General features: G+C 40.9%; 2 protein-coding genes across 9 annotated transcripts in view; one reads left to right on the top strand and one right to left on the bottom strand.

The window, feature by feature from the left end:
- Positions 1-2,065, bottom strand: part of SWT1 (SWT1 RNA endoribonuclease homolog) — a 40,888-nt gene extending 38,823 nt beyond the window's left edge. For 3 of the 7 annotated variants that reach the window (XR_015259217.1, XR_015259218.1, XM_086753565.1), the window contains exons 1-2: positions 1,628-1,845; positions 1,029-1,103 (exon numbers count right to left, since the gene is read on the bottom strand). Coding sequence is in view for 4 of the 7 variants with exons in the window: in XM_086753565.1 (XP_086609691.1) it covers positions 1,029-1,094 (66 nt within the window). In the remaining 3 variants the exon portion in view is untranslated. Of the gene's footprint in view, positions 1-1,028; positions 1,104-1,627 lie in introns of all 7 variants that reach the window. The other 4 variants (XR_015259216.1, XM_086753564.1, XM_086753563.1 and 1 more) reach the window with 3 other exon arrangements.
- Positions 2,066-2,298: 233 nt separating this feature from the next.
- Positions 2,299-22,806, top strand: TRMT1L (tRNA methyltransferase 1L). 2 transcript variants are annotated; one of them, XM_086753566.1, is made up of 16 exons: positions 2,299-2,541; positions 5,631-5,783; positions 6,941-7,051; positions 8,888-9,001; positions 10,087-10,151; positions 10,700-10,829; positions 13,172-13,295; positions 14,356-14,435; positions 15,394-15,640; positions 16,488-16,700; positions 17,451-17,641; positions 19,018-19,096; positions 19,897-20,063; positions 20,905-20,964; positions 21,394-21,520; positions 21,627-22,806. In XM_086753566.1, exons 1-16 carry the CDS (start codon positions 2,430-2,432, stop codon positions 21,937-21,939), a joined length of 2,286 nt encoding a protein of 761 aa, XP_086609692.1. In that variant the 5' UTR covers positions 2,299-2,429; the 3' UTR covers positions 21,940-22,806. The 2 variants fall into 2 exon arrangements, with proteins under 2 accessions (XP_086609692.1, XP_086609693.1); XM_086753567.1 differs by having other exon boundaries at positions 6,941-7,003.
- The last annotated feature ends 2,303 nt before the right edge of the window (positions 22,807-25,109 follow it).

The following is a 25,109-nucleotide window of genomic DNA, read 5'->3' on the forward strand; positions in this document are numbered from 1 at the left end:
TCTGTATTCTTCAAATTGGTATCGGCATTATCAATAGCACTACAGCTATAATAGGAGGTTTTAAGCCAAGTTTTTATCCTTTGTATTATAAAAGAAAGAGGAAAAAAGTGCCTTAGAGTAAGTTAACGTTAAAAAGACAAATTGAATAACAATAAGGAATTCAGGAGAAAAAAAAAAGCTACAAATATTTGCCTTTGATCTACATTTTCTATGTGAGCAAAAGGCTTCTAACGTGTATAACCCAGTTTATAAGACTATAACATCACATTAATTTATAAACACTTCCAAAGAATTTTTGGGACATTTACGATACAACAGTTAAAAGCTCTCTTATTTAATATATACATTACAAAATCCAAGGGAAAAACATCTAGCAAACTTGAACGCTGATTTATTGGACATGTATTACACTACTGGCAGGAAATAACTTCCCGGAAGATGATATAAACAAGAAAGAATGGGAAACTACATACAAGCATGACCAGAAAGATTATCCTCCCTTGAGCACTGAAATTTTACAATTTACTTAGCAAAAGCTTACTCACCAGATACAAATATGTACCAGAATATACTAAAACCTGACATTTGATTTTGGTAATTGAGTTATGTCTCAGCAGTTAAAAGGAAGTATTTGAGAGTTGCTTGCTAAAATGCTGCAAAGTACAATTTATGATTAATCAGAAAATCAAGACATATGATCTAAGATAAAGAACAATCTAGGAAAACAGTAGTGGGTGTGGTAACAGTTTTAAGGTAAATTGCCTCAACCAGGAAGACATAAATTAAAAAAATCTCTTACTTTCTGGTATCCACACTACCCATAGCCTCTGAACAAAAACATAAGCTACTTATCCAGTTAGAACTTGCAGCTGTCTGATCAATTCAGCCCTCCTGCTGTTCTTAATGACCTCATCTTTAAATTTGATTAATCCTTCTATCACAAGATTGCTAAATAACTCATGCTTTTCCCTTGAACGTGGGGGTTTAAATTACAGTAATGATAATAGTAATAATACAGCTGTTCCTACTTTGTCATCCTGGCTATCCAAACAGTCTTCCTTTCCAGTTAATTTCTTCAGTTTCTTTTTAGACATCTTCGAATCCTAAGAGAAATAGCGTTACCATTATCATTTCTTTCAAGTTTTTATTTCCAGCTGGTATTAAAAAAATACATTTTAACTGCATAGAGGAAAAAAACTGTAGTACTCTTCTTATTACAGAGCCAGAGCAGATTTCAACAGGCTTAATTATTCATATCTCACTACTAAGAGAACTGAACAGAAAAAAAAAACAAACTATGGCAGCTACTTTACCATCGGCTCCAGAGACAGAGATTTTTGTACAAGCAAACATACCAGACTGATAGAGACAAACATCCTTCAACACTGAGTCACAAAACCCTCAAGTTTTAAAGCAGTTCCGACTACGTAAGCTACTTATTAGCCTTACTCCCCCCCAACCCCTCCCCTTCCTCGGGGGTGGGGTGATACCGTGACATCCCGCAACAGCCACAGCACCCTCTACACAAACCAAGGCCAACAGGAAGAGGTGCCAGAGGGCTGTCACAGAGCTTCACCAGAAGCTCCCGGAGCTCCAGAGGTGAATTTCCAGGGTACGGGTCACCTACCTGAACAGATAAGCCGCAGAGGCAGCTCAGCCATGAAGCAAGGGACGCTCAGTAAACACGCAGTTCTTCGGGACAGCCTCCAAGGCGGACTGGGGGAGCTGCAGGAAGAGCTGCCGCTCCGCCCCGAGCACAGGGCCGGCCGCCTCCTGCCCCCGCCCCGCGGGAAGAAAGCGGAAGGAGAGGGCGAGCCGCGGGGGCCCTCGGAGCACAAACCTTGGCCGGCCTCCCCACTCCTCCTCCCTCCCTGGCAGCCGGGCAGAAGGCGGCCCCGCCTCACAACCAGCCCGGACGCACCCTCCCGTGACAGCCGAGGCCGAGGCAGGCACAGCGGCTCCGTGTCCTTCGCCCCGACGGCCCCAGCAGGGCGGTCCCGGCGAAGAGGCCTCAGAGACGAGAGCGGCTCCGCTCTCAGGCCTAGGACTTCTCTGTCAGGCACAGCCCAAGGGCCCGCTCCGGCAGCTGCCCCGGCACGGCCCCACCTCGCGGCGGAGCGCGCTGGGCCGGGAAAGGTTCCCCTCCCTCCAGGAGCCGGAGCGCGCTGAGGCGAGGCCTGGTCCGCCCCGCCCCGGGAACCGGAGCCCGGGGAGGCGGCCGTCGTCCCGCGGCGCTGTGGGAAATGTAGGCGGTGCGGGCCCGCCTCCTCTCCTGCCGTACGTGCCCGGCCGCCGCCGCCCTGCGCTCCTTTTCCCTCCCCTCCCAAGCGACAGGCGACGGCGGCGCGGCGCGTCTCGCTCCCTCGCCTCGCTTCACCTCACCTCATCTCATCTCCTCTCGCCGGCCGCCGAGGCTGTCTGCGGAGAAGATGGCAGCGGCGGAGGCTGCGGAGGCCTCGCTGGCGCGGTTGTCCCCCGAGCGGAGGCGGCCGGGGCCGGAGGACGATGCTGAAGAGAGCCCCGAGGGGACCGCGGCGCTCAGTGAGGGCCGGGAGCGGGAGCGGGCGGGAGCGGGTGGTGCGGAGGGTGCCATGCGGAGGGTCTCCCGCGGAGGGGAGGGGAGCGGCGCGGCCCCCGGCTGCCGCCTCGCTGCCCGGGAGAGCGGGCGGGCGGGCGGGCGCCATGCGGAGGCGCGGGGAGCGGGCAGAAGGGAGAAGCGCCTTGGCAAGAACTCTGTGAGCGTTCGGATTTATGGCCGGAGCCGCCTTCTCGCCGTCTCCTTTCTCCTTGCAGCCGAGCCGTGAAACTGCGAGGCGGAGGAAGCCCGGTTCTCGCCGTTTTCCCGGCTTTGTGCGGGATGGGGCCGGCGGCGAGGCCACACGTGCTCGCTGCGGCGGCCCGGCCCCGGGGGCTGAGCCTTGGCAGCGGCCTCGGCGCTTCCCGCCCTGCTCGGGGGCCTTTGAAACAGCCCTTTTCTCCTTTTAATTAGGCTTTCTCTTGTTGTTGCTGCTGCTGCTGATCTTTTATTATTTCAGACCGTGGCCCGCGAGGTCCCGCTTCAGACCAGGGCCTGTTGGAGGTGGGGGTGCGATGGGTGCCCCGCGCTTTTTTTCCCTCAGTGTTTTCTGCCAAATGTGCTTGAACTGGTTGTGCCGGTTCTCCAGACGCGCCAAACGCGGCAGCGATGCCGGTCGTTTGCTACTGCAGCCTTACAGTTGAAGTCAACTGACTCTCTAATTTAAAAAAAAAAAAAAGTGTAATTTCGGCTCTTTAAAGCATTATTGTGTTTGTGCAGGATTTGTGATTCCTGATAGGCATCGTAAAAATCCTGCGATCATCTTGCTTTGGTAACAACCTGCTTTTCTTTATAACTTAATGTGAAAGTTTTATTTCTCTTCATGTAGATGTGTATGAGAACTATATGCACATACATGCATACTCTCTTTTTCAGCCATTTTAACCTATACACTTGCTCTGAAGATGCAGACACTCCAGCTCGGGTGAACTTACCTCACCGCTATGCTCTCACTGTGCGTTTCTGTAACAGTGTTACTAGTTTTTCTCACAGCACAAGTAGTCATAATCATCGTTCTTCTTATGGATTTCTTACGAAAAATCATTTTACTTCTTTATTTTCTTTCTCTTTTTCTATTAATAAAGTGTGTCGAAACTATCACCAGGCATCTTGCAACTTCTAAATTGAGAAGTAGGCAGGAAATACAAGTCTGCCTCAGGTGAGTTGTCAGCTTAAAAATACATCTGTGAGAAATACAGCAGTGCTCTCTGAGTAGCAGTGCTGGTGTGGATATATTTTAAGGTAGGTAGAAAATTGTTAGAATTCTTAGAATTGTCTTTCTAAACAATTTCTGTAACTCCTGTCTTCAGGTATTCCTTCCATTTCCTCTTTCTGTTTCTTTGTAATGGCAAGGATTTGTATCCAGCTGCAGTGTTTAAAAGCAAACAAACAAAAACCCTGAGGAGAATTGTAAGAACTGTTTTAAGATCCTGCCAGCCCTTGTTTTGTCTTCTGTAGTGGCCAGGAGTAGATGACCAGGGAAGACTAGCACGACAGAGCAACGATACATTGATGCATCTTCCAGAAATATCTTCAAACGCAAAACAGTTTGTTACTCCCTGTTTTCTTGAGCCAAAGGTCATGTTTTCATATTTAAAAACCCGTAGTGGATTTCTCTTCCATAAAATTCTCATTTTGGCGCTTCTAGACTTGCAGCATCCGCAGCAGCCTGTGACAGGGAGGTCTGCAGCATTGACAGTCCTGTAGAGAACATTTTTCTGCTCTGAATTTCCAGTAGATATCTCCATGTGGTGCATCCCAGTTTTTGTGTTGGAATAGACACCGAGTGGTTGATTTCTGTGCTCTCTGCATCTCGTAATCTTATCGACATCTATTGGATCCAGGCTGAAAAGTCATAGCCTGCTCTTTTGCTTCTCAATAGCTAGGAAGTGATACCATAGCTTTGTTATTTCTTGTCATCCTTTTTTGAAATTTTCCTGGTTCCACCTGTCCATTTGAAGCTTGGAGGATCAGGTGCAATACTGTTTGATATACATGCTGGGCGGGGTTTCTGCATCCTGTCTTACTACTTCCTAGTGCCAGTTGGTGAAGAGAAGAACCTGCTGCTTCTGAGGATTTATATCTCTTAGAATCATAGAATGGTTTCGGTTGGAAGGGACCTTAAAGATCATCTAGTCCAACCCCCCTGCCATGGCACGGGACACCTTCCACCAGACCAGGTCGCTCAAAGCCCTGTCCAGCCTGGCCTTGAAGACTTCTAGGGATGGGACACCTACAGCTTCTCTGGGCAACCTGTTCCAGTGCCTTACCAGCCTCACAGTAAAGAATTTCTTCCTTATATCTAATCTAAATCTACCCTCTTCCAGTTTAAAGCCATCTTCCTTTCGTCAGAACTGTATTATAAAATCCCAAGGTGGTATTCCTCACTGGTGATGCTCAGCTCAGAGTCCCTGTGTTCATATGTGAAATCAAGATTAAGTTTTTTCCCCAAGTCCGCCAGTTGACTATTTTTTGTCATCGCCCAATCACTCAGCCTTTTAAGTTCTTTAGAAATTCTTCACTAGGCCCATCTCTGCCCTGCCCCAGAGAAGTCATTCATTTGTAAATGCTGATGGCACCAGCACTTAACCATCACGCCCCGATGGTAGCAAATTCCTTCCTTATCCACCTCTTTTTTTTCAGATTGTTCAGCTAGTTGTAAACAGTTCTAAACTTCTGGTTTCAGGCTTTCTTAGCCGCTAGTATATAGTTAAGAGTATTTGGACCTCCTTGCCTGCTTTGTCTTGCTAGCACTGCACTTTCCCTGAAAATAATATGTAAATATTTTGTTAACTTTAAACATCTGGTGATACAGATGTGTGAATAGTTCTGTCTGTCCGGGATGGCATTATTTCACAGTGGTTTCCAAGGGTGAGCGACAATTAATCTATTATTCTCTAACATACTGTTTATATATTATTTTTTTCTCCTTCACACTTGTTGTCAGTTTGAAGCATCAAATTATTGGAAACAAAAGAACACATTTGTATAATTCAGTTACATCAACAACACTTTTACTGTTTTTTTTTTTGTTTGTTTGGTTGTTTTTGTTAAGATGGTGTGGTTGTCTCTGGAAAAGTGGAAAGCAACAACCTGGATGTGAAAGTTACTGAGTCAGAACTGGAAACTGAAGAAAAAGGAATGGAGGAAGAATCCACGAGGGAACCCGAGAGCAACATTCTGGATGTGTCATCTGATTATCCAAGAGGTTTGCTAATAAACTCTAAGAATACTTGTGTTCTGTGCTTAAGAAAAGAAGAAAAGGTAGAAAGTCCAAATAGTGGGGAAGAAAGGTAAAGGGAATGTGTGAAGTCTCATTTTCCATACATCCAATAGGTATGGATACATTTTCCCATGCATCTGAATAAAATACTTTCCTAAGACGTTGTAAATCTCTTTCAAGTGAGATGCCATTTCCCTCTTACTAACATTTCTAGAAATCACTGCAGAAATTTGCGCATACACAGTGACAGAAAGAGAGGTCAAGGTTAGATGAGGTGTGATCTACATCAGGCTCTGATGCTAAAAGCACCACGGAGAGCAGAGAAAATCTGTTCTATCTAAGCGCATAAATTAAAAGCTAGGAATTGCTTTTCCCCTTAGCTAAAACTCGCCTCTTTATCTTGAGCATGTTGATCAATTGCTGTCTTTGTTTCACATAAGAAAACCTGAACACTAATCTTGTAAAAACATTATCAAGGTTTAAAATCACTACAGAATCAGTGTTAGTGTAAACTGGGATGTTCTGTGTGCCGAAACCAATAAAGATGGTTTATTGGATAAGGTACTTCTCTTGTTTTTAGCAAATTCTTCACTGTTCCCATTGACTGATAAGTTGAAAAATCAGGAGGTAAATTTAAACCGTCTCCTAAGGGGAAAAAAAAAAGGTGGTAGAATTTAATTTATCCTGCCTATACAGCAAATAGTCGTTACTTAAAATTGATCCTCTTCTAGCTGATATTTTAGTTATGCCAGACAGTTCATAAGATGTTTTTATACTGGTTTGTGCATGATTTGCCTTCACTAACAATGCCAAGCAGTAAAATCAGAAATGAATGGAATGTGACTTGATCTTTTCAGCTTATTTTTTCAAATGAAGGTCTTTCAAATTTGAGAAATCTGATGTGTGTCAGCATTAAAAAAACAAGCAGAAATATATGGATGTTATTAAAGAACTGTTCTGGGGATTAGTTTTGCAGTCATTCCTTCTACCATGGAAGTTAAAGGATACAAAAAAGTATTCCAATTGGTACTATAGTAATTCCCGATTAGTGTTAGATTTGAAATGATGCATAGAAAAACAGCAGTAAATAAAAAGAATTTTTAACTAAGAATGTTTAACTTCTGAATATCTCTGCTTTTTAGAGAAACATATTTCAATTCAAAGACATCTTGCTGATCTGGAGAAACTAGCTGACCTGAAAGAAGGTGAGTTTACCATGGCAGTATCCCAGAACACAGATCTTCATGTTACAGGTATTTACATTTAATCTTAATTTTTTATTTTTAACACACTACATATATTTTTAATGCTTCAAGACTAGAGTTTGCATAAAAAATAGCCTTATGATTTGTTCTCTCGCTTATTGAATGTTGTACTTCTTTCGGTAAATTTAAGGCCTTAAAGATTCCTTTCCATTTTTTTTCCTTTGCATTGTAGCATTTTTACTGTTGGCAATGTGCATGGATCAGCAAAATGCTAATTCTAGCTATACATGCCAGCTTAGTCTCATTTTTATTTAACTTCAAGTGCCACAGTAATAGGGAAGCTAATTGTTGTCTTTGCAGTGTTTAAATATCAGTTTAAATAAATACATATTCTGGTTGGATGTTTTATTTTTTTTTCCTTACTTTATTAATTTGTGATCCAGATGTGTATTGGAGGATTGCTTCAGATTGCAAAGTGTTTTTATTACAACTTCTAGATTTTCTCTGATTACATGTATGTATTTAGTGCTGACAGTGGCAGCCCTTGCAACTGAACTGGCTTTTATTCACAGATCAAGAAAAACATCAGGTTGTACAAAGGGTCTGCGTCATACGGCTCTTGCGCCTTAATCGTATTTTAGAGTAGCCACTGATGGAAGTAATAGCCCACCTCCATGTCTGCTTCATTGTACTAACAAATATGCCAAAAACTTACCTAGTTCCATTTTTAATTTTTTGTTCCGTTTTTACAGAGGAGATGGATCATAAGTATCTCCCAAGTCTGGTACTTGGAGCTGTTGCTGAGCTGAGTTATATATAAATCCATGGTAGTCATAAGAAACATTATTTCCTTGCCCATTCTCAATAGTAATTTTTTTTTTCTTCTGCCATGGATGTAGCCTTCTTCTGTCATGAGTGTTAAAGGTCTGGCTTGTATTTATTACCATTGCCTCAGGTATTTGATACTCAGTAAATTTTAAGTCAATAAAAGAGGCTGATCAACATTAGAGAACACCGATGATTTATTTGGTGAGCTCTAGGCTGCCTCTTTTGGCTCTTGGCATGGGACTCTGCACAGAAATAGTCATTCACTCATTAAACAGCCATAAAAAAAAGGGACTTTGCTATTGTACAAGTCTAAGCTAAGTAATTATTATTATAGATCCCCATGTGTGGCACGTTTCAATATTCATTGTGTACTATTCTAACACATAGAAGTTTTTCTGCTAAGTTCTGCGTGAGAGGTTGTTTGACATTCAGCAATCTTAAGACCCACCAGCAGCTAGTTTTTATTTAGATTAGTACTTCCAGTGCTTCAGCACCTTTGATGTCAGACAGTCTTGCCTTTGCTTTTTAGTCCCTTATGCAAGATTTCCAAGAAGAAAAGTTATTTTAACATAGGCTGCAAAAGATATAAGGTACTCTAAAAAGATACCAGGTGCTTGTTTTATCTAAAAGTTTCAGGAGGGGGAAAGAGATTCTTGTTCTAATCTTTTCTGTTGGGGTTGGTTTGTTTGTTTGGTTTTTTTTTTGGTTTTTTTTTTTTAACATTGCAAGTTTCTAGACTTCACTTATAAAATGATGTTACTCTGCAAGACTCTTCAGAAGTTGCATTTCCTTATGTTGCTGGAGTAAAAAATAGCAGAAAACAAAAACTAAAGGTTGTAGAAGTTAATTGTTAAAGTGATAGTGGTTCTTGGCTGTATTCTATGGAGCAGAAAGAGGCAATCCATAAATTTCATGGTTTTGTATGCCTGAAATAGAATATACTCTGGGGAACTGGCAGGACCTCATTCTTTTTTCTCTTAATGTGCATCTCTATTGGCATCAGTTGTAAGTGCATTTCCTATGTTTCTCATACTTATTCTTTGTTTGTATTTTCAGATGAAAAGAAGCCTTGTCCATTGTGTCCAGAGGAGAAGTTCAAAGCTTGCTATAGTCATAAACTCCATCGTCACCTTCAGAATTTACACTGGAAAGTTTCTGTTGAATTTGAAGGTAATGGGCATCATATTTGGGTAGTAAATACTAGAAGAAATTGTGGGCATGTAAGACATTGTTCTGTGTTTTCATCTTTTTAAGTTCCTCTTGACTTAGTATCTTGTTACCAGCTCTGAATTAGAACCATATTTTGACATAATGAATTTTGAACTGGGATGTAAATGGTAAATGTAAAGTAGCTCTATATTCTTCAACATGCCAAAATATTTACCGTTGTGCATTTTCTCATTTAAAGAAAACTACAGTTCCGTGGCATGTCATGAAAATTACTGTAAAACTTAAAATATTTATATAATGAAAATTACTTCGGTAAAAGTTTTGGTTATGTTGTTAATGCTCAGACACACAAACACACAAGCGCATGGTCATTTTTGGCTCATCAGAAAGATTCCATGGTTTTAGATAAATAGTCAAAGTATTTAGTAGCCTTATCTGTTTTTTAACAAACCCCGATCAGCTTGTAAGATGCATTGAGATCCCTACAGAAAGTTTAAGAAGGAAAAGAAAGTGAGCAATATTATGAAGAACTAGGTGCATGAGCTTGTGGGAAATAGAATGAGTAATCAGAAAACGGACAAGATTAAAGTTAAATTTAAAATGATCTGATAGGAGTTCTGGTTTTGTGTGCACTAGCACATTGGGGTTTTTTTTTGTTGTGATTTTTTTTTTTCTTTAAACCATGGAGCATATGTTTTTTTGGAGTCTTTAAACAAGCTGGGTACCAAAACTTTTGTGAAATACTCATAGGTACTTTTGAAAGTTATGTACCAAATAGCTTGAAGACTGGCTGTAGCTTTGTAGGGTGCTGACAGATTTATTGAAATTAATTGCTGGTATGTAATTATTTTTTTTTTAAATTTTTAAAATCTAATAGTCTATAATTAGCTGATAAATTGCTCTGTGCAGAAGGTGAGTTTATAAAATAATTGGTAATGGTAATTGTTGCTGTCTTGTGGCACTATTTGGGAATCTTAAATGAGAACATGCAATAAAGAACATTTTGAAGCAGAGTCTGTGGTATAGGACATATGCATTGTGTTGACTTACTGTACTGTGATGTGACAAGAATTTTTTTTTTCCAGGGTACCGAATGTGCATCTGCCACTTACCTTGTCGTCCAGTAAAACCAAATCTTGTTGGAGACCAGGTGAAAATGCTGAATTGCAGAAGTATTTGTTATCCTAAGTGGGGGAAGTGAGTGATACAGGGGAACTTCTGTGGTATACTTAGTCTCAGAATACGTCTTGATACCCAGTGTGGGATACCAAAAGCTTATCAGGCCAGAATGTAGGTATTTGATAGAGCCCTTGGACAGTTGAATGTAGCTGTAGTGCTCTCTTGTTTTGGTGGGTAGCTGCCTAGATCATGTAAAACCCTGTCACAGTTAGGAGTAAACAGCAGGATGGTGTGCAAGGGATGAAGGGTTCATTAGGCCAGGCAGCGGCTCAGTTCTTTCTGTGTGTGCTGAGTGTATGGAGTATTGGCAGAGTTCAGTGGGTTGTGGTGCTGTGGCAGGATAGCTGCTGTGCTGGCCCTGCAGGTATGATTATTGCAGTCTTTATGGCTGTTGATACAAAATATTTTGTATGTGCTAGAGGTAACAGGCAGATGACTTCTTCATATGCCTGTGTTCAGGTATAGTTCTACTTTAACTGTGTGTACGTATTCTGAAACTACACATATTATATTTTACAGACTTTTTCAAAGATGGGGGCCCATTACCATTGTATCATCTGTTCAGCAACTATCACACGAAGAACTGACATGATAGGTCATATTAATCGTCATGTGAATAAAGGAGAAACTGAATCAAGGTTTATTACAGGTAGGTTCTTAATCCTATAAAACATGCAGTCTTTTTATACCATGTAGCACCTGCAATAACTATATGTGGGTGAGAGACATGAGAAAAATTCTGAGACAGATCATAGAATCATAGAATCACATGGTTGGATGGGACCTATAAGATCATCTAGACCAACCGTCTTCCCACTACCATTGCTGCCACAGCTACTAAACCATATCCTGTAGCTTCTCATCAAGCCGCCTCTTGAACACTGCCAGGGACGGCGACTCCACCACCTCCCTGGGCAGGCCGTTCCAGTGCCTTACCACTCTTTGAGAGAAAAAGTTTTTCCTCAAGTCCAATCTAAACCTCCTCTGGTACAACTTGTGGCCATTTCCTCGGGTCCTGCTTGTTGCCTGGGAGAAGAGGCCAAACCCCTGCTCACCACAACCTGCCTTCAGGAAGCTATAGAGTGCAATGAGGTCTCCCCTCAGCCTCCTCTTCTCCAGACTAAACAATCCCAACTCTCTCAGCCGCTCCTCATAAGGCCTGTGCTCCAGACCCCTCACCAGCTTTGTTGCCCTTCTCTGGACACGTTCCAGGGCTTCAAGATGTAGCTTTGCTAATGAGAAACCTACCCTTAATATTTCAGAACACTTTTTTTTCCTCAAAGATGTAGCAGTGTTGTGATTTAGTCTCTGCATTGACCCATTACTCTGTTCTTGTTGATAAATAATCCTCCCTTCACAATTAGTTTAATGTTGTAAATACAGGCTTCTGTGTCTCCAAAAGAATGGGGCACATGGCATGCATAAAACAAAATCTGCACATAGGATTTCATGCCTTTTTATTTCACTCTCTTTCTTCATAAAACAATCTAAAGTAAATCTTTCTGCAACAGGAAAATACTTTTTTTTTAAATACAAACTACATCAGCATGGGTTCACAAAACAAGATGATGTTTTTTCAGTTGTGACAGAAGTGTCAGTAGTTCTTTGGTGAATTCCAATGCTACCTGACTTTCTCCAGAATTAGACTTTTGTTTCTAAACTTGGATAAACTAGATTGAAAACATAAAAATAACTGGAATGGCAAATCTTAAAAATTAATTTTATTTCCTTTATATTTGCAAGTTGTCTGTTCCCTACAGCTATTAAGTAAAAAGCACATAATTGATTACCTGATGTGTAAAAATTAAGGGTTTTTTTGCTGCAGCCCAGACTGTTACTGTTGAAAATTAGTCTGATTTCTTTTTCTCTGTTCCTGTGTAGACATATGGATTTTATCTAGATACAATATAGTAAAGATGATCCTGGAAGCTATGAGGTTCACACTTCGTTCTGTTACCAATATGCAGTTCAGGAATAGTAGTTTAGTGTCTGGGCATCGGTTTGCGTGTCTGAGAAGCGATAGTACCATCCATACCGTATTCCATACCTTTAACTTAAGTAGAGTTTGTGTTGTGAAATATATTAATCTCTGTATTGTTCTCTTCAGAGCTGTTAGTAAAGAGTGGCCCATTTGTCATTTTTAACAAAATAGATGTGGCTATTTTTCCTTGCAGGGAGAGAAGAAAAAGAGGAGGTCAGATATTTCATGCTTTGGAGGCACTTTAGCAACATTGGAGGCTATGAACGTGGAGCACATGGCAGAGCGGTTCACAGATACGAAATCTGTGTATTTGAAAGCACTAAGAGATAGGCAGGCTGAGCACTGAAAGATAGCTAACATTTTTCCTGGTTGTTCCTGGGTAAAGTTAGCTGCTGTTAAACTGAGGATAAATTGCTCAGAGGAATTGACAGCATGTGTTTACAGCTGTCAAATCAAGAAAGCTTGTTTTGCCACAGACTATTCCATGGGAAGCTTAAGTGCTGAAATTGTCCCTCTGCTTGTGCTGTTTGTGCACGTTTCGTGAAAATGTTTGATGGTTTAGAGAGATCAGGAATTTTGAGGGCTATTTGCAGTTCATTGATGGACATTCAGAACTATGTTAATAAGATTTTAATTAATTAGCAATGTATTATGTTTGAACATGCAAAACAAATGTGCTAAGCCTCAGCCTCAGGGGCTTGCTTTCTTAAATTTGAATGGATATGTAGGAGCCTAACTGAGAAACAAATCTGATACTTCGTGAGAAGTAAATTTTGGTAGAGCTTGACCCTTATCTGCCACTGGTAGGACTAGAAGATAAATTGTGATAAATTGTTGCCTGCTTCTTTTCCCCCACATACTTGTTAACTAATCCATGTGCTAGTTGGATTACAGCATAACCCAGACTTCTTGCTATATGGGACCAAGTTTTCAATTTACTTTATCGAATGTGCTAATGTTAATTTCAATTCTTGCTAACTCTTTCTTCCCCCACAATTCCTATCTTTTAGTTCCTGCTCCCAAGTCTTCTCATGAAGTGTTGAAAGAGTCAGCCACAGATGTGCAGGTTCTTCCAAACTACTCCACACCTCAGAAAACAGATTCCTATTTTAATCCTAAAATGAAACTCAACAGGTAAGAGAAGAGGGAGTAAGAGGATACACCAGAGGGGCAGTGAGTTTGTAGTGAAAACTACTCATGCATTTTGAAGAGCAGAGCCTCTGAAACTTCTATTCAGAGGGCAAGAGAAATAGTTTTCCATCAGGAAACTCTTCTTGACAAATAATATTTAAACCCAAGAACACTATATGAGAAATACTGTCATTTTTGAAACAGTTAAGTATTTTCTGTAGTGAGTAGTTTATGGAGAACAGTATTTGAAAGGAGCACACCTGAAAACTAACACACTTCAGTTGTTTTTTCTATGAATCTCCACAAGATACTATGGCTGGTCACTGCTGTCTCTTCTCTGACTGAACAGCAGCATACCTATAATTTTCAGTTTTCATATTCTAGGCTTTTTTCTCTTGGGACTCAGAGTCTCTTAAGTGTCTTCTCATTATTTGCATTCAAAAAGATGAAGGAAGAAACATTGTCTTTTTTTTAAGGGGAGTTATAAGTGTACTAGAACTGAAAGGTGTGAGCCTTGCCACCAAAGCATGGGACTGGGCTTCAGCCCCTGCTGACCCCTTGTGTTCTCAGTGCTGTTAATATTTGAGCTTCCAGGGTTAAAGCTGGCTCAGATACGTCTATGGCAGCTAAGACGTGCCTCTGAAGAAGGCCATTGCCACTAAAGTTATGGCCATGTCTAAAAGCACGAGGCCTGTTCCTCAACACAATGGAATTTCATTGCTCTACAGTAATTTCTGACTTCTTTTTAAACACAGCCATTAGTAGGGTAGCATCAGATTGTGCTGGGAAAGTAAAAAAACTACTATTTACTTTTGAATGCTAGCCACTTTTTTCAGTGTTAAAGTAACTAGTAAGTTGATTCAGGATCTTACCTTACGAATATCTTGTTGCAGAATTAAACTTTTAAGAGTAGTTGAGGTTTTTGATTTACAATTAATCCATGTAAAAGGTAGAGTTTAGCGTAAATGTTCTAGTATTACATTCATGGGAAATAAGTAAGGAAAAGGAAGGAGAAGTATTTTTTTTCAACTTACTTAATATGACATTCTTTTTTATCTTCTAGGCAATTGATATTCTGTGCACTAGCTGTTCTAGCTGAGGAACGTAAACCGATTGAATGTTTGGATGCTTTTGGCGCCACTGGTAAAGTCAATTTCTTTAATCTCTTGGCTAATATCCGATAGTATGAAGCTGCAGAAATCAGTAGTACCTGACATTGTGTACTCGAAAATAATGTGAGGTACACAGTAATTTTCTTCCTTAGGCACGCAGTGATTAGCTTATTTACAAAAAACCCAGCCTTCAGAAGCCTGGTATTAGGCCTTTTAAAAATACTGTAAATGATATTAAATCAAAGTTTAGTGGTCTCCTTAAAATCAGTTGCCTTAATGTCCGTGAAGTGGCATCTTCCTAAACTTGCGTCTGAGGTCACAGATCTTTTGTGACTCCGTGGCTGTGGAATTTGGCTGTAAAATCAACCTGTCGTTTTAAAATGGTGATGAATCCGAGCTTCTTTTAATTGATTACAGAAATTCTGAACATGAAATGTTTAGTGATACCAGTGTCTATTAACCGTCTGGAAGAAAATCTGCAGAGATCTGGATTGATCACCATTCTGAACTGGGCAAGACTTCACAAGTGCATCCTGTCTTGCACTTCTATAATGTAATCGTGGACTTCACTGTGAAAGTCAGCAATAAACACTTGGAGGCAGCCTAAAAATCTTAACAGTACCTATTCTCATGTTTGTGTTCTACCGTGAGCTGTCACAGGAGTCTGCCTGCTACTCAGGAGTGTTAAAAAAGCCGAGGGGCTTTCCTGCAGATTGTTGGTCCAACTTGCTGCGAAAACCACGGGTCTTTCGGTCTGTAGCCCCAGTTCTCATATAAGAAGGTGACAAATAGACTGTCCCTTTACATACCTCTTCGTCACTCTATGCTGATCACCAACACAGTTTTGCAGGAACATGACAAAATTTGCAGCACGCACACACTTCTGTATTATAAGCGTTTAAAAGGATGCATTTTCTAATTAGTGCATGCAGTGACCCAGAAACCAACTCATTATTCGGTCCTGGAGTTCCAATTCTGTCTTTCCATAGGTATAATGGGATTACAATGGGCAAAGCATCTCCGAAGTGCTGTGAAAGTTACCATTAATGATTGCAATGAAAATTCTGTGACAATGATTCAGGAAAACTGCCATTTAAACAAAATGAAGGTGAAACTGAACACTAAAGAAGAAGACAACGATGAAGCTATGGGAGATGGAGAAGAAAATACAGACACCATTGAGGTGACAAAAATGGATGCCAATGTTATAATGCATTTGAGATCATTTGATTTTATGTAAGTGTTGAGTGTTTCTGTTAATAACTTTCTGGGTTGATAGTGATGCACCCCACCCCATCTCCCAGTGTGTGATTTCTTAGGGAAGCTGGAATGAAGGAATCAACTAACAGTCTGTTGGTATTTTAAATGTATTTTGATTGTCCCAGAAATGGTGCGGGAAAAGAACTTTAACCTTAAATGGTGTAGAAATTGCTGGGAAAATATTAAGCCCTTCTGATGTCCGGAATGGCCTGTAAATGTACATGAAAATTTTAAGGCAAACTATTTTTTTAATAAAAAAATTGTCTCTTTGATAAAGAGAAATGTTAAATTAGCTGGTTTTTTCCTTAAAACTTTTAATTAGTTTAAAATTAATACCTTTGTGTGTAATTGTGTAGGACTCTATTGCTTCTCCTGTTTTAATCCATTTTGCTGCATATTAATTTTCAATTAAAGTAGGCTAGTTCTTCCGAGTTGAGTTTATAGACATGTACATTGAAAACCTATACAGACATCAAAGTAAGTGATTGGAGGGTTTTGTTTTGTTTTTTTTTATTACTGATTAACATCCAGATCTAAATTAATGAAGTAGCAGGTATTCAGGCTGAAAATCAGTCTCAGTATTTAGTACTTGGTGCTTTGTGGTGATGTGTATTTTCCAGCACAGTGCTTCCCTGGCTCTTGCAATTTGACACTTGAGTATTCCAGAGTAATTCATGAGAGATGTGCTGTAAATTTTAGTCCCGTTTTCGTGTTTTGTTCTAAATATGACCATAGGTTAAGCTTATGAAAAAGCGTTTGCCTGAGATTAAAGCTAAACTCTTGAGCATATGTAGATATTCAGTGGGACTTCCTTTCTTTTCAGCCATTTGGATCCCTTTGGAACGTCTGTGAATTATCTGGATTCTGCCTTCAGAAATGTGAGAAGTCTTGGAATTGTGTCATTGACGTCTACAGACATCAGTTCTCTGTACGCAAAGGCTCAGCACGTTGCCCTGCGTCATTATGGATGTAATATTGTCAGAACAGAGTACTACAAGGAACTGGCAGCCAGAATAGTCATTGCTGCTGTGACAAGGTACTGCTAAAAGAAATTTGCTCAAATTCTGGTAGAAACTTGTTGGAAGAGTATTATGAAGACATAAAATCTGTTCCCTAACTGGGGGGAAAAAAATGCAGGCTCAGTAGAGACAAGGGGATGAAATAAAGTATGCAGAGGTCTTGAGAATGCCAGAGCAAAAACCACTGACCTGAGTGTGTTTAGATTTTACTTCTCTCTCTCCCTGCATATGTGAAGTTGTTCCCCGCAGAATATTCTTAAATACAGAACCGCAAAGCGAAGTTTTAATTGTGTTCTGGGTTACATGCTCTAACTCCCCTAAAGATTCTTCTTCCTTCTCAATGCTTACCTATTCAGGGACTGCTCACTTACCTTCCCACAGTCCTTATTCAATTAACATTTGGTCATTTACCACCATGTGTCCCTCCACAGTTCTACTTTCTCAGATTTTCATTTAGCTTGTTTATATTTTTTGTTACAATATCCTGGCCATAGGTCGGTATGTGGATAAAAGATGATGCAGATGGCAGACCAGTATTTCTAGATGTGATAAAAAGAAATTAAACAAGCTTTGCTTAGCCTTACAGGAAGTAGACAAAACTAGGCACTTCAGAAACAACCCTTTCTCCTAATCATTTTCTCAGGTCTTCAGCATCTCTTGCTAGAAAGTGGATGAGCTCAAGAATCCTTCAGGAAGTTCAAGTGTCGGTGCAATCTTAGTCTGCTGATTTACGTACAATGTGGTTTTGTGTTTGTTTTCCTTCATAGAGCTGCAGCTCGCTGTAACAAAGGCATTGAAGTTTTACTTGCAGTAGCTCTAGAACATTTTGTTCTAGTAGTGGTCAGAGTTTTAAGGGGACCATCTCCTGCAGATGATTCAGCAAAGAAAATAAGATACCTCATCCATTGCCAGTGGTGTGAAGAAAGAGTTTTTCAGAAAGAGGGTAATATGGTAGAAGGTAAATAGATTTTCCTTTGTACTTTCTAGGTCTGATTCCTGTATCTCCATTTTGTGCTTGTTTAGTCCTTGTTTATATTTACATCCCTTTAGTAAAGTAGTAATTCCCTTTAATGTAACAATGGGCATGTCGTATGAGGTGGAGAAGGTACCTGCATCTTACTCTGTCAGGTGGAGAAGGTACCGTGCTTTATGGTGGTGGGTTAGATTAGTTGTTTGCATGCCTTTTGCTGTATATGTACGGGATTTCTTTCTAGACGGGACATATTCCAGCTAGCTGTATAGCTGCTGAAGCTGCCAAGGATGCCCAGTATGCCCATGGATCTGTCCTTTCAGTGAAGGGTATGAGGAGTGGGACAGGACAGTCTTTGCTTCCGTTCAGTTCCTCCATACAGTGGCAGCTTGATAGATTTTGGTGTCTGATTGCTTTTCTGCTGTTCATTTCAGTTACCTTAAAATGTAGTCGACTAAACAGTGTCACTTCCCCTCAGATTAGGGTGTATTCTGCCTGAACTCAGGCAGTATCTGTAAATGCCTGATGGAAATATCTCAGCGGGCGTGGTAGGAAAGGTACGCACCATCCCTGGAATTCATCTAACGCTCGGTGGTAAATGAAGCTTCTGGGTTAAAAACCAACTGTGTAGGGCTGTCTCTGTACACGAGTTAGTAGATGTAGGAGACAAAAATTAAGCTAAGAGGTAGGCACTAGCCAGATGGTAGTTTAACTGAAGAGAGAAGGTAAAAATTTGTTTCAAAGTTACAGGTTCTTGGATATCTAACTGCTATTGGTGGTGTCTTTGACTGCCCTGCTCAAAGTCAGGTGCATAAGCATGCAATGAGCTTGTTACTAAAAAGATAAAAAATATTAGAGAAAATTTTAAGAACAGAAATGAGTAACCAGTAAGCACAGTGTTAATTAGTAAATTAATTGTTTACTTAATGCCTTACTTGCAAGTGAGATGACTTACGGCTTAGAAAACTTGTAGGTGGGCTGTACTTTGTAGACATAATTGGCTGATGTTTGAAATTTTTGTTGTTGACATTTACTGTTAACCTGGACAGCTGCTCATATAAGTAAAGGAAGGTTAATAATTGTCTTCTGACTTGAAATCTGCCAAGAAATATAGGAATTATGTGGCTTTTTAGGTTTGTTTCTTTTTCTTTTTTCCACAACGTTCAGATCAAGTCATCAATCACTAAATTCTCATAAGCACTGCTTGACAGAAGTGAGAGTGGCATCACACTCCTGCTGTTGCTTGCCCTTCCAGATGCCTCCACTAAAGTATGCTACTACTTCATCGCGATGTCATCTCTCTTCAGTAAAGTAGGCATTGCTGACTATTTCCAGACAACTTAAATCCTGTTTTTCTGTTGTAGAAAACCCTTATCAGCAGCTCCCTTGTGACTGTCACGGCAGTATGCCTGGGAAGACAGCAGTAGTTCTTGGCCCTCTCTGGTAAGTTCAGAACACGGTACAGAATCAGAGAATAATTTAGGTTGGAAGCACCTCTGGAGGTCAGCTCTTCAGTCATATAACAAAAATGCAAGTCGTCTGGATATTCCAACACTACAAAAGGAGGTATAGCGATCAGGAGCAATCCAGGAAACATTTAACTGGTTTGAATTTAGTAGGATATTCAGTTTTTACTTTTATTCTTAGAATTCAAACCAGTTAATAAATAATAGCAAACTTGCTTTAAATTTCACATTCGGTGCAACTTAGTTAATACGTCCTGCGCGGGAGAACCTCGCTGTGTGTTCCTCTAGTTGCCAAACATTAAACAACAGTTTATTTACTTGATGTTTGTGGAGAATTTATTTAGTAAATCCTTACATGTACTGACGTTAGTAAATAATACACTGCTTGATAATTAAGACTTAGAATTTTGTCTTGTAAGAAACCAAGAATAAATCCTTTTGTTAAGACTTTAACCATTTCAAAGCAGTATTAAAAATGGTTGACAGTTGACAGTACCTTTCTTCTGAGGGTTAAATTACTTTCTCCGTGTAGTAGGGCAAGTCAGTGGTGGAAATAAAGTTCCTGTTGTTGGCTGAGATCTTGTTTTTTAACACGAAACCCATGTTACCGTCAATGGAAACAAAGCAATTCCATATTGCTAAGTTAAGAACACAGTTGGCCTGGTGCAGCATTTCGGTGTCATATAATTGCTGGTCAATTTGGGTGAGAGAGTTTTACAGCAACTTTTTTGTTTTCACTAAGAAGTCTTAACTTTTCACTTGTCTTGTATTTCATAGGTCAGGAGCCCTCTTTAACACTGGATTCCTCAGAAGAATGCTGTTTGAGGCTGTCCAGTATGGTTTGGATGAAGTGCAGCCACTTTTGAAGACTTTAGTTTGTGAAGCTGAGTGTACAACTTCAAAACATTCTTCTACTCATAGTCCTTACGATGAGAGCAAACAAGGTAAGAAAAAGGGCAGACTGTTCACAAAAAGGACTGGTTTTGTGGTGATTCAGAGAGATGCTGCTCTCTAATAACTTACTAACAGCAGTGTACGCATAAAAAGGTCAAGAAAATGTTTGTTGTTTTGAATGCCGTGTGGGACGGGTCAGCTCTTGTCAGATGGTCTTTGGTGCTGCAAAAAGAGTAGGGTCTGTCGGAGGCAGAGAGATGGATTTAGACATTTTTCATCAGTATGACAGGTCCTAACCGAAATAAACGTAATGCAGGGAAGGTGACTGCCATGAAATCCAGCATGTTCCCTGAAGGAGATGGAAATTGTAGTAGTAGGAGTTGTAGAACACTGGCCCAGGTTGCCCAGAGAGGTGGTGGATGCCCCATCCCTGGAAACATTCAAGGCCGGGTTGGCCGGGGCTCTGAGCAACCTGATCTGGTTGGAGATGTCCCTGCTCCTGGCAGGGGGGTTGGGCTGGGTGGGCTTTAACGGTCCCTTCCAACCCAAATCATTCTATGATTCTATGAGATACCAAGTGTCTGCTAGTTCTTTGGTGTATCCTGAGAGCATGTGCTGTCACCCTCTGCATACTCTGCAGGGATTGCTAATCAGTGTGCCAAAAACACCAGCTTTCTCTATGGGAATGCCCTTCTACTATTAACTGAAATTGGATTTTGAATATACCCTCTAAAATCAAATTATGTAAAAGTTACCTGTATGCATGCTTCTTATACACTTATTTCTTTAGGCCAGAGTGCGGTATTATTTCTTTCTGTTTAACCAAGGTTAACATTTTGCCATTTTACTGTATTACAGTAGAATTAATTTTGACTTTTAATTATATTCTAGAAGAGTGTGGCGTATATATTAAAACACCAAATGCTTCTGCAGAATCCTACTTGGTACATGGTAAGTAGATAATTTTGGTGTAGCTGTAGCAGTTTAAAATTAAACTACCGTTTAAAGTGCTGGCTAAGCCAGCTTCTTGTTTGTGTATTGTTTTATATTTAACTATACTGGTACTCAGAAGTTGTGGGGTTTTTTTCTCCCATTGAATACTGATTTTACTTTATCTTCATGTGGAATCCTATTTGCTGGTAAAAGCAGAATGCTAAATACTCCGTGAAGCCTACTTGACTTCACTTGTTATTACTGAAAATGGCATGTTAATTAAATTCAGTATAGATTTTAACTCTGCAAAATAGCGGCTTAGAAAAGCAGACAAAAGATGAAGTTGCTCTTTGGCTTTTTTTTTATATACTGTCTTTGGCTTCATTGTCGTTTTTTGTGGTCTCACTTGAATATTCACTGGTTTCACTGGCATTTTTTGTGGCCCAGGCAAAAGAAAAAGCGATGAAGTGATTCGAAGTGCAGCCAAGCGACAAAAATCGGAGAACAGTGCTGAGCACCCTGCATTTTACTACAATATCCACAGACACAGTATTAAAGGAATGAACATGCCAAAGTAAGGTTTCCATTTAAGTTCCAGTCTGATAAGACAACTGATAGATAACTTGTCTTGAGTCAGCCTTACTAGCGTTAGCTCCTTTTTAATTTTTTTTTTTTTCCAGGTTAAATAAGTTCTTAAACTATCTCTCTGAAGCTGGATACAGAGTAAGTAGAACCCACTTTGATCCTATGGGAGTTCGCACGAATGCGCCCTTGGCCCAGTTTAAGACTATCCTGATGAAGTACAGCACTCCCACGTACACAGGGGGGCAGGCAGAAGCCCCTGTCCATCTAACTGAAGACATCCAGGCAGAACAGGTTCAAGCTACTGCAGATGTTAAGGCAGAAGATGCAGAGTTTCCGGAAGATGATAAATCTGCAGTCGCTGCCGCCGTGTTCGCAAAAGGCTACCCTACTCACTGCGCAGCTGATTAATGCAAGTCGTGGTGTTCACAGATCAGGATATTACAGACTTGCAAGCACATGCTGTTCCAAGTAAACCAGTACTTCCTACCAAACTGGATTTTGAAAATTGAGTTGCCTGCAATTTTAATTTCAAAAGATTTTTTTTAGAATTCGGTAGCAGAACTTACCCCCGATCACAGCGTGTGTGATCCAGGTCCTGTTACTGCGAAAAGGTCTCCGAGACAGTTACTTGCTTTTATGCTCACATCCACTTTCACAGAGGCATTGTGGCTGCTCCTGAGTCTTTTTTAAAGCCTTACTGCTAGCACAGAATCCAGAAGGGTGGATGGGGCCAAAAGTCTTAAGCATTTCTGAACACAAGGTTAATATGAAAGAGTATTCCTAAAATGAATCATTCCTAAAACCTGACTGGTTAGAATTTAGAGGGAGGTCATGTTAAGATGATAAAATATCCCAGGATAAAATGTGATTTAAGCAAGCCGGAAAGTCCCGGCTCTGTGCACTTCCAACTTCAGATTGCACGTGTAATTTAGCATCCAGTTCTGTTTTCATAGTTCTGCCTACAAGCAAGGACAAGTGAGAATGCAAAGGAACAGTCTTGGTTCCAAGCCTGTTAGTGAAACTTCAGTTTGTAGTGAATTGTGTTAGCCACCCTGGGTAGTTGTTTGTTCGGAGATTACATTTGGTCGTGTCCTGCAGAAAGGTACGGTGACAAGGCACCGCAGACTGAAGGTCTAGGTGAAGCTCTGCATTGAGTTTGTCAATAATACAACCTTAGCTGTTAAAGAGATCTCTTCTGTGAATGAGCAAAGATACTGTGTGTGGGTAGTTGGTTCTCATTTCTTTAAATATATGGCAGCATTCCAGCCAAATACGCTTGACTTTTTGTGCTTTCTTTGCCCAAACGTTGCTCAGATACCTCCTCTGTATATTTCACTTGAACTGGGAACAACTATTGCAATTGAACGAGTCGGTCCACTGTTTCACAGGTTTGGTGTTCAGCCTGGCCTAGGGACAGGTTATCGAAGAGCAGAATAGGAGGGGGTGTTTATTCTTCTTTATCCATCTCTGAAACTGCACGCTGAGAGTACCGCCTCTCTCTCGTTGAGCACCAACGAAGAGTTACATGACTGATACACTCCTCATTATGCAAAACTTCCTAAGCTCCTGTCAGGCCAGAAGTAAGTTATTGCCTCATATACCATCTTAAATTCAGGACTGCTTTAGTAATGAGTTATTTTCATTCTGTCCTAATTAAAAAAAAAAAAAAACAAAAACAAACCACCACCTCAAAAGGGATAGTAGATTGCACTTCAGCACTGATCCAACACCACCACCAAACTAAGCTTCCTTCAAAAATTTAATGCTTATAGTTTTTTTCCAAAGATAACTTGGGATCAAACTGGAAAGATAAATGCAAGGAGAAAGAAAGGTTAGTGTTCCCTAGTTGTTCTGAATTAAGTATTTATTAAGTGGAGAGACTGGTGGAAGGCTTTGCTGGCAGATAACACACTGCTCACTTGAGTGTTAGTGTAAATGGGATAGGCGCAGTCATAACTGGAGCAAAAGTGTTCCAGTTACAATAAAGTAGGCTAAAAAAGAAAGTTGAACAGAAGCATGTTGTGGGAAATATTTTTCATTACTTTTACAGCTCCTCCTAAGTAACAGAAGGTATTGTGCCTTTTTTTTCCAAGTCAAAGCAACTACTCCTTTGTGTTCGCAGCTGTGCACAAGGAGGGGCAGAGACAGTGAAGTTCAGGCTTGTCCATACAACTCCGGCTCTCTTCCTCTGTCAGGCGGGCAGGAGCAGCTCCGGTGTGGGACAAGGAGTGCACCTGTTGTAAGTGACCAGCAGCAGGGCTGTTTGTAACTCAGGCCTCTGAGAATAGTTGTCTCAGTTGTTCATCGGGTAGGATCAGTCCTTCTGCAATTAATTAGTTAACAGAACACTAGTGTTGGTTGAAGGCTGTTGTTCAGGGCCTTCTCCTTGTTGCCTGATTCTGTTGGAAGGTATGACCAGTACATTGTCCTCCTGCTGTACGGAAACAGGGTTTGCGGAACACAGCAGTGCAGAGCGCTCCGTTCACAACAGCACGACCCAAAGCTGTTTGGATGAACCTGAGTAATCGTATTGCCATGGCTGGATAGAGTAGGAAAAAAATCGGGATAAAGCAAGCTTACTGCTGCTTCTTTTTAAATTCTTAGAGCTGACCCATGTTGCACCACCAGCCCTGAGCCGATATGTGGTGTACTACTTTGTGTGCCGCTGTTGGTAATGACAGGCCTTCAGCGTGCAGCCAGATCTTTGCCGGTAGTTTGTGCTGAACAGAAAAATCACAACTGATTAACTGCTGGAACCATTAGTGTACCAAAATCAGTATTAGGTCATCAGCTGGTCAGCCTCCTGGAGGACAAACACCAGAAGACGATGGAAAAATCTAAGTTTTAGGATGTGATCTAGTGAGCAGCATGGGTAGGTACAGTGGCACCCCAATGCTTTTTAGCCAAGGGACGTGTCCACCTACCCCCTGCGTAGAGCAGAGCTTAGTTGTTAGCTGCCCATGCGCACATCAGCTCTCTGGGTGTTTTCTGCTTGGCTGTGACTGAGGGAAACTTTAAGGGAGTTAAAACTCTTCAAAGGCAGCTCTGAAAATCAGTCAGCACAGTGAGCAGCAGGAGTACAGGAAGAAAAGGACCTCCTTCTGCAATCCAAGAGACCTTTCGCTCAGTATTTCTCAAGAAACCCCACTCTGTGTACACAAGCATTCCCTCTTAACTCCAGGTGCATCCTTCTGGTTAAAAATTATAACAACTGTAGAGACAGAGTGGAACAGACTTGACTTGTTTTAATAACGTACCTCAACTTCAGTGGTTATTACGGTTATCCTACCCTGTTTTCTGTTGAAGCTGCTTAATATTCAGTTAAATCCAGCACCTTTCCTTGTGTTTAACCTGAGTGCTGTGAAAATCCTTCATCCCATTTCTCAGGATCTGATGCAGCATGTAACATGCCGAGGAGCTCACTTGGTTCCAACAGACTGTAACAGTGCTCAGACCAACACCAAGTGGAGGTCAGCTGCACCTACTCGCCCCTTCTGCTGGACAACCACAAACACTGCAGTGCCAACAAACAAAAACTATCCAAAGGGTTTCTTTTATGAATTATCAGAGGAAGCAGC

Source organism: Chlamydotis macqueenii, chromosome 8 (assembly GCF_036417535.1).
Source record: "Chlamydotis macqueenii isolate bChlMac1 chromosome 8, bChlMac1.mat, whole genome shotgun sequence".
NCBI classification, from domain to species: domain Eukaryota; kingdom Metazoa; phylum Chordata; class Aves; order Otidiformes; family Otididae; genus Chlamydotis; species Chlamydotis macqueenii.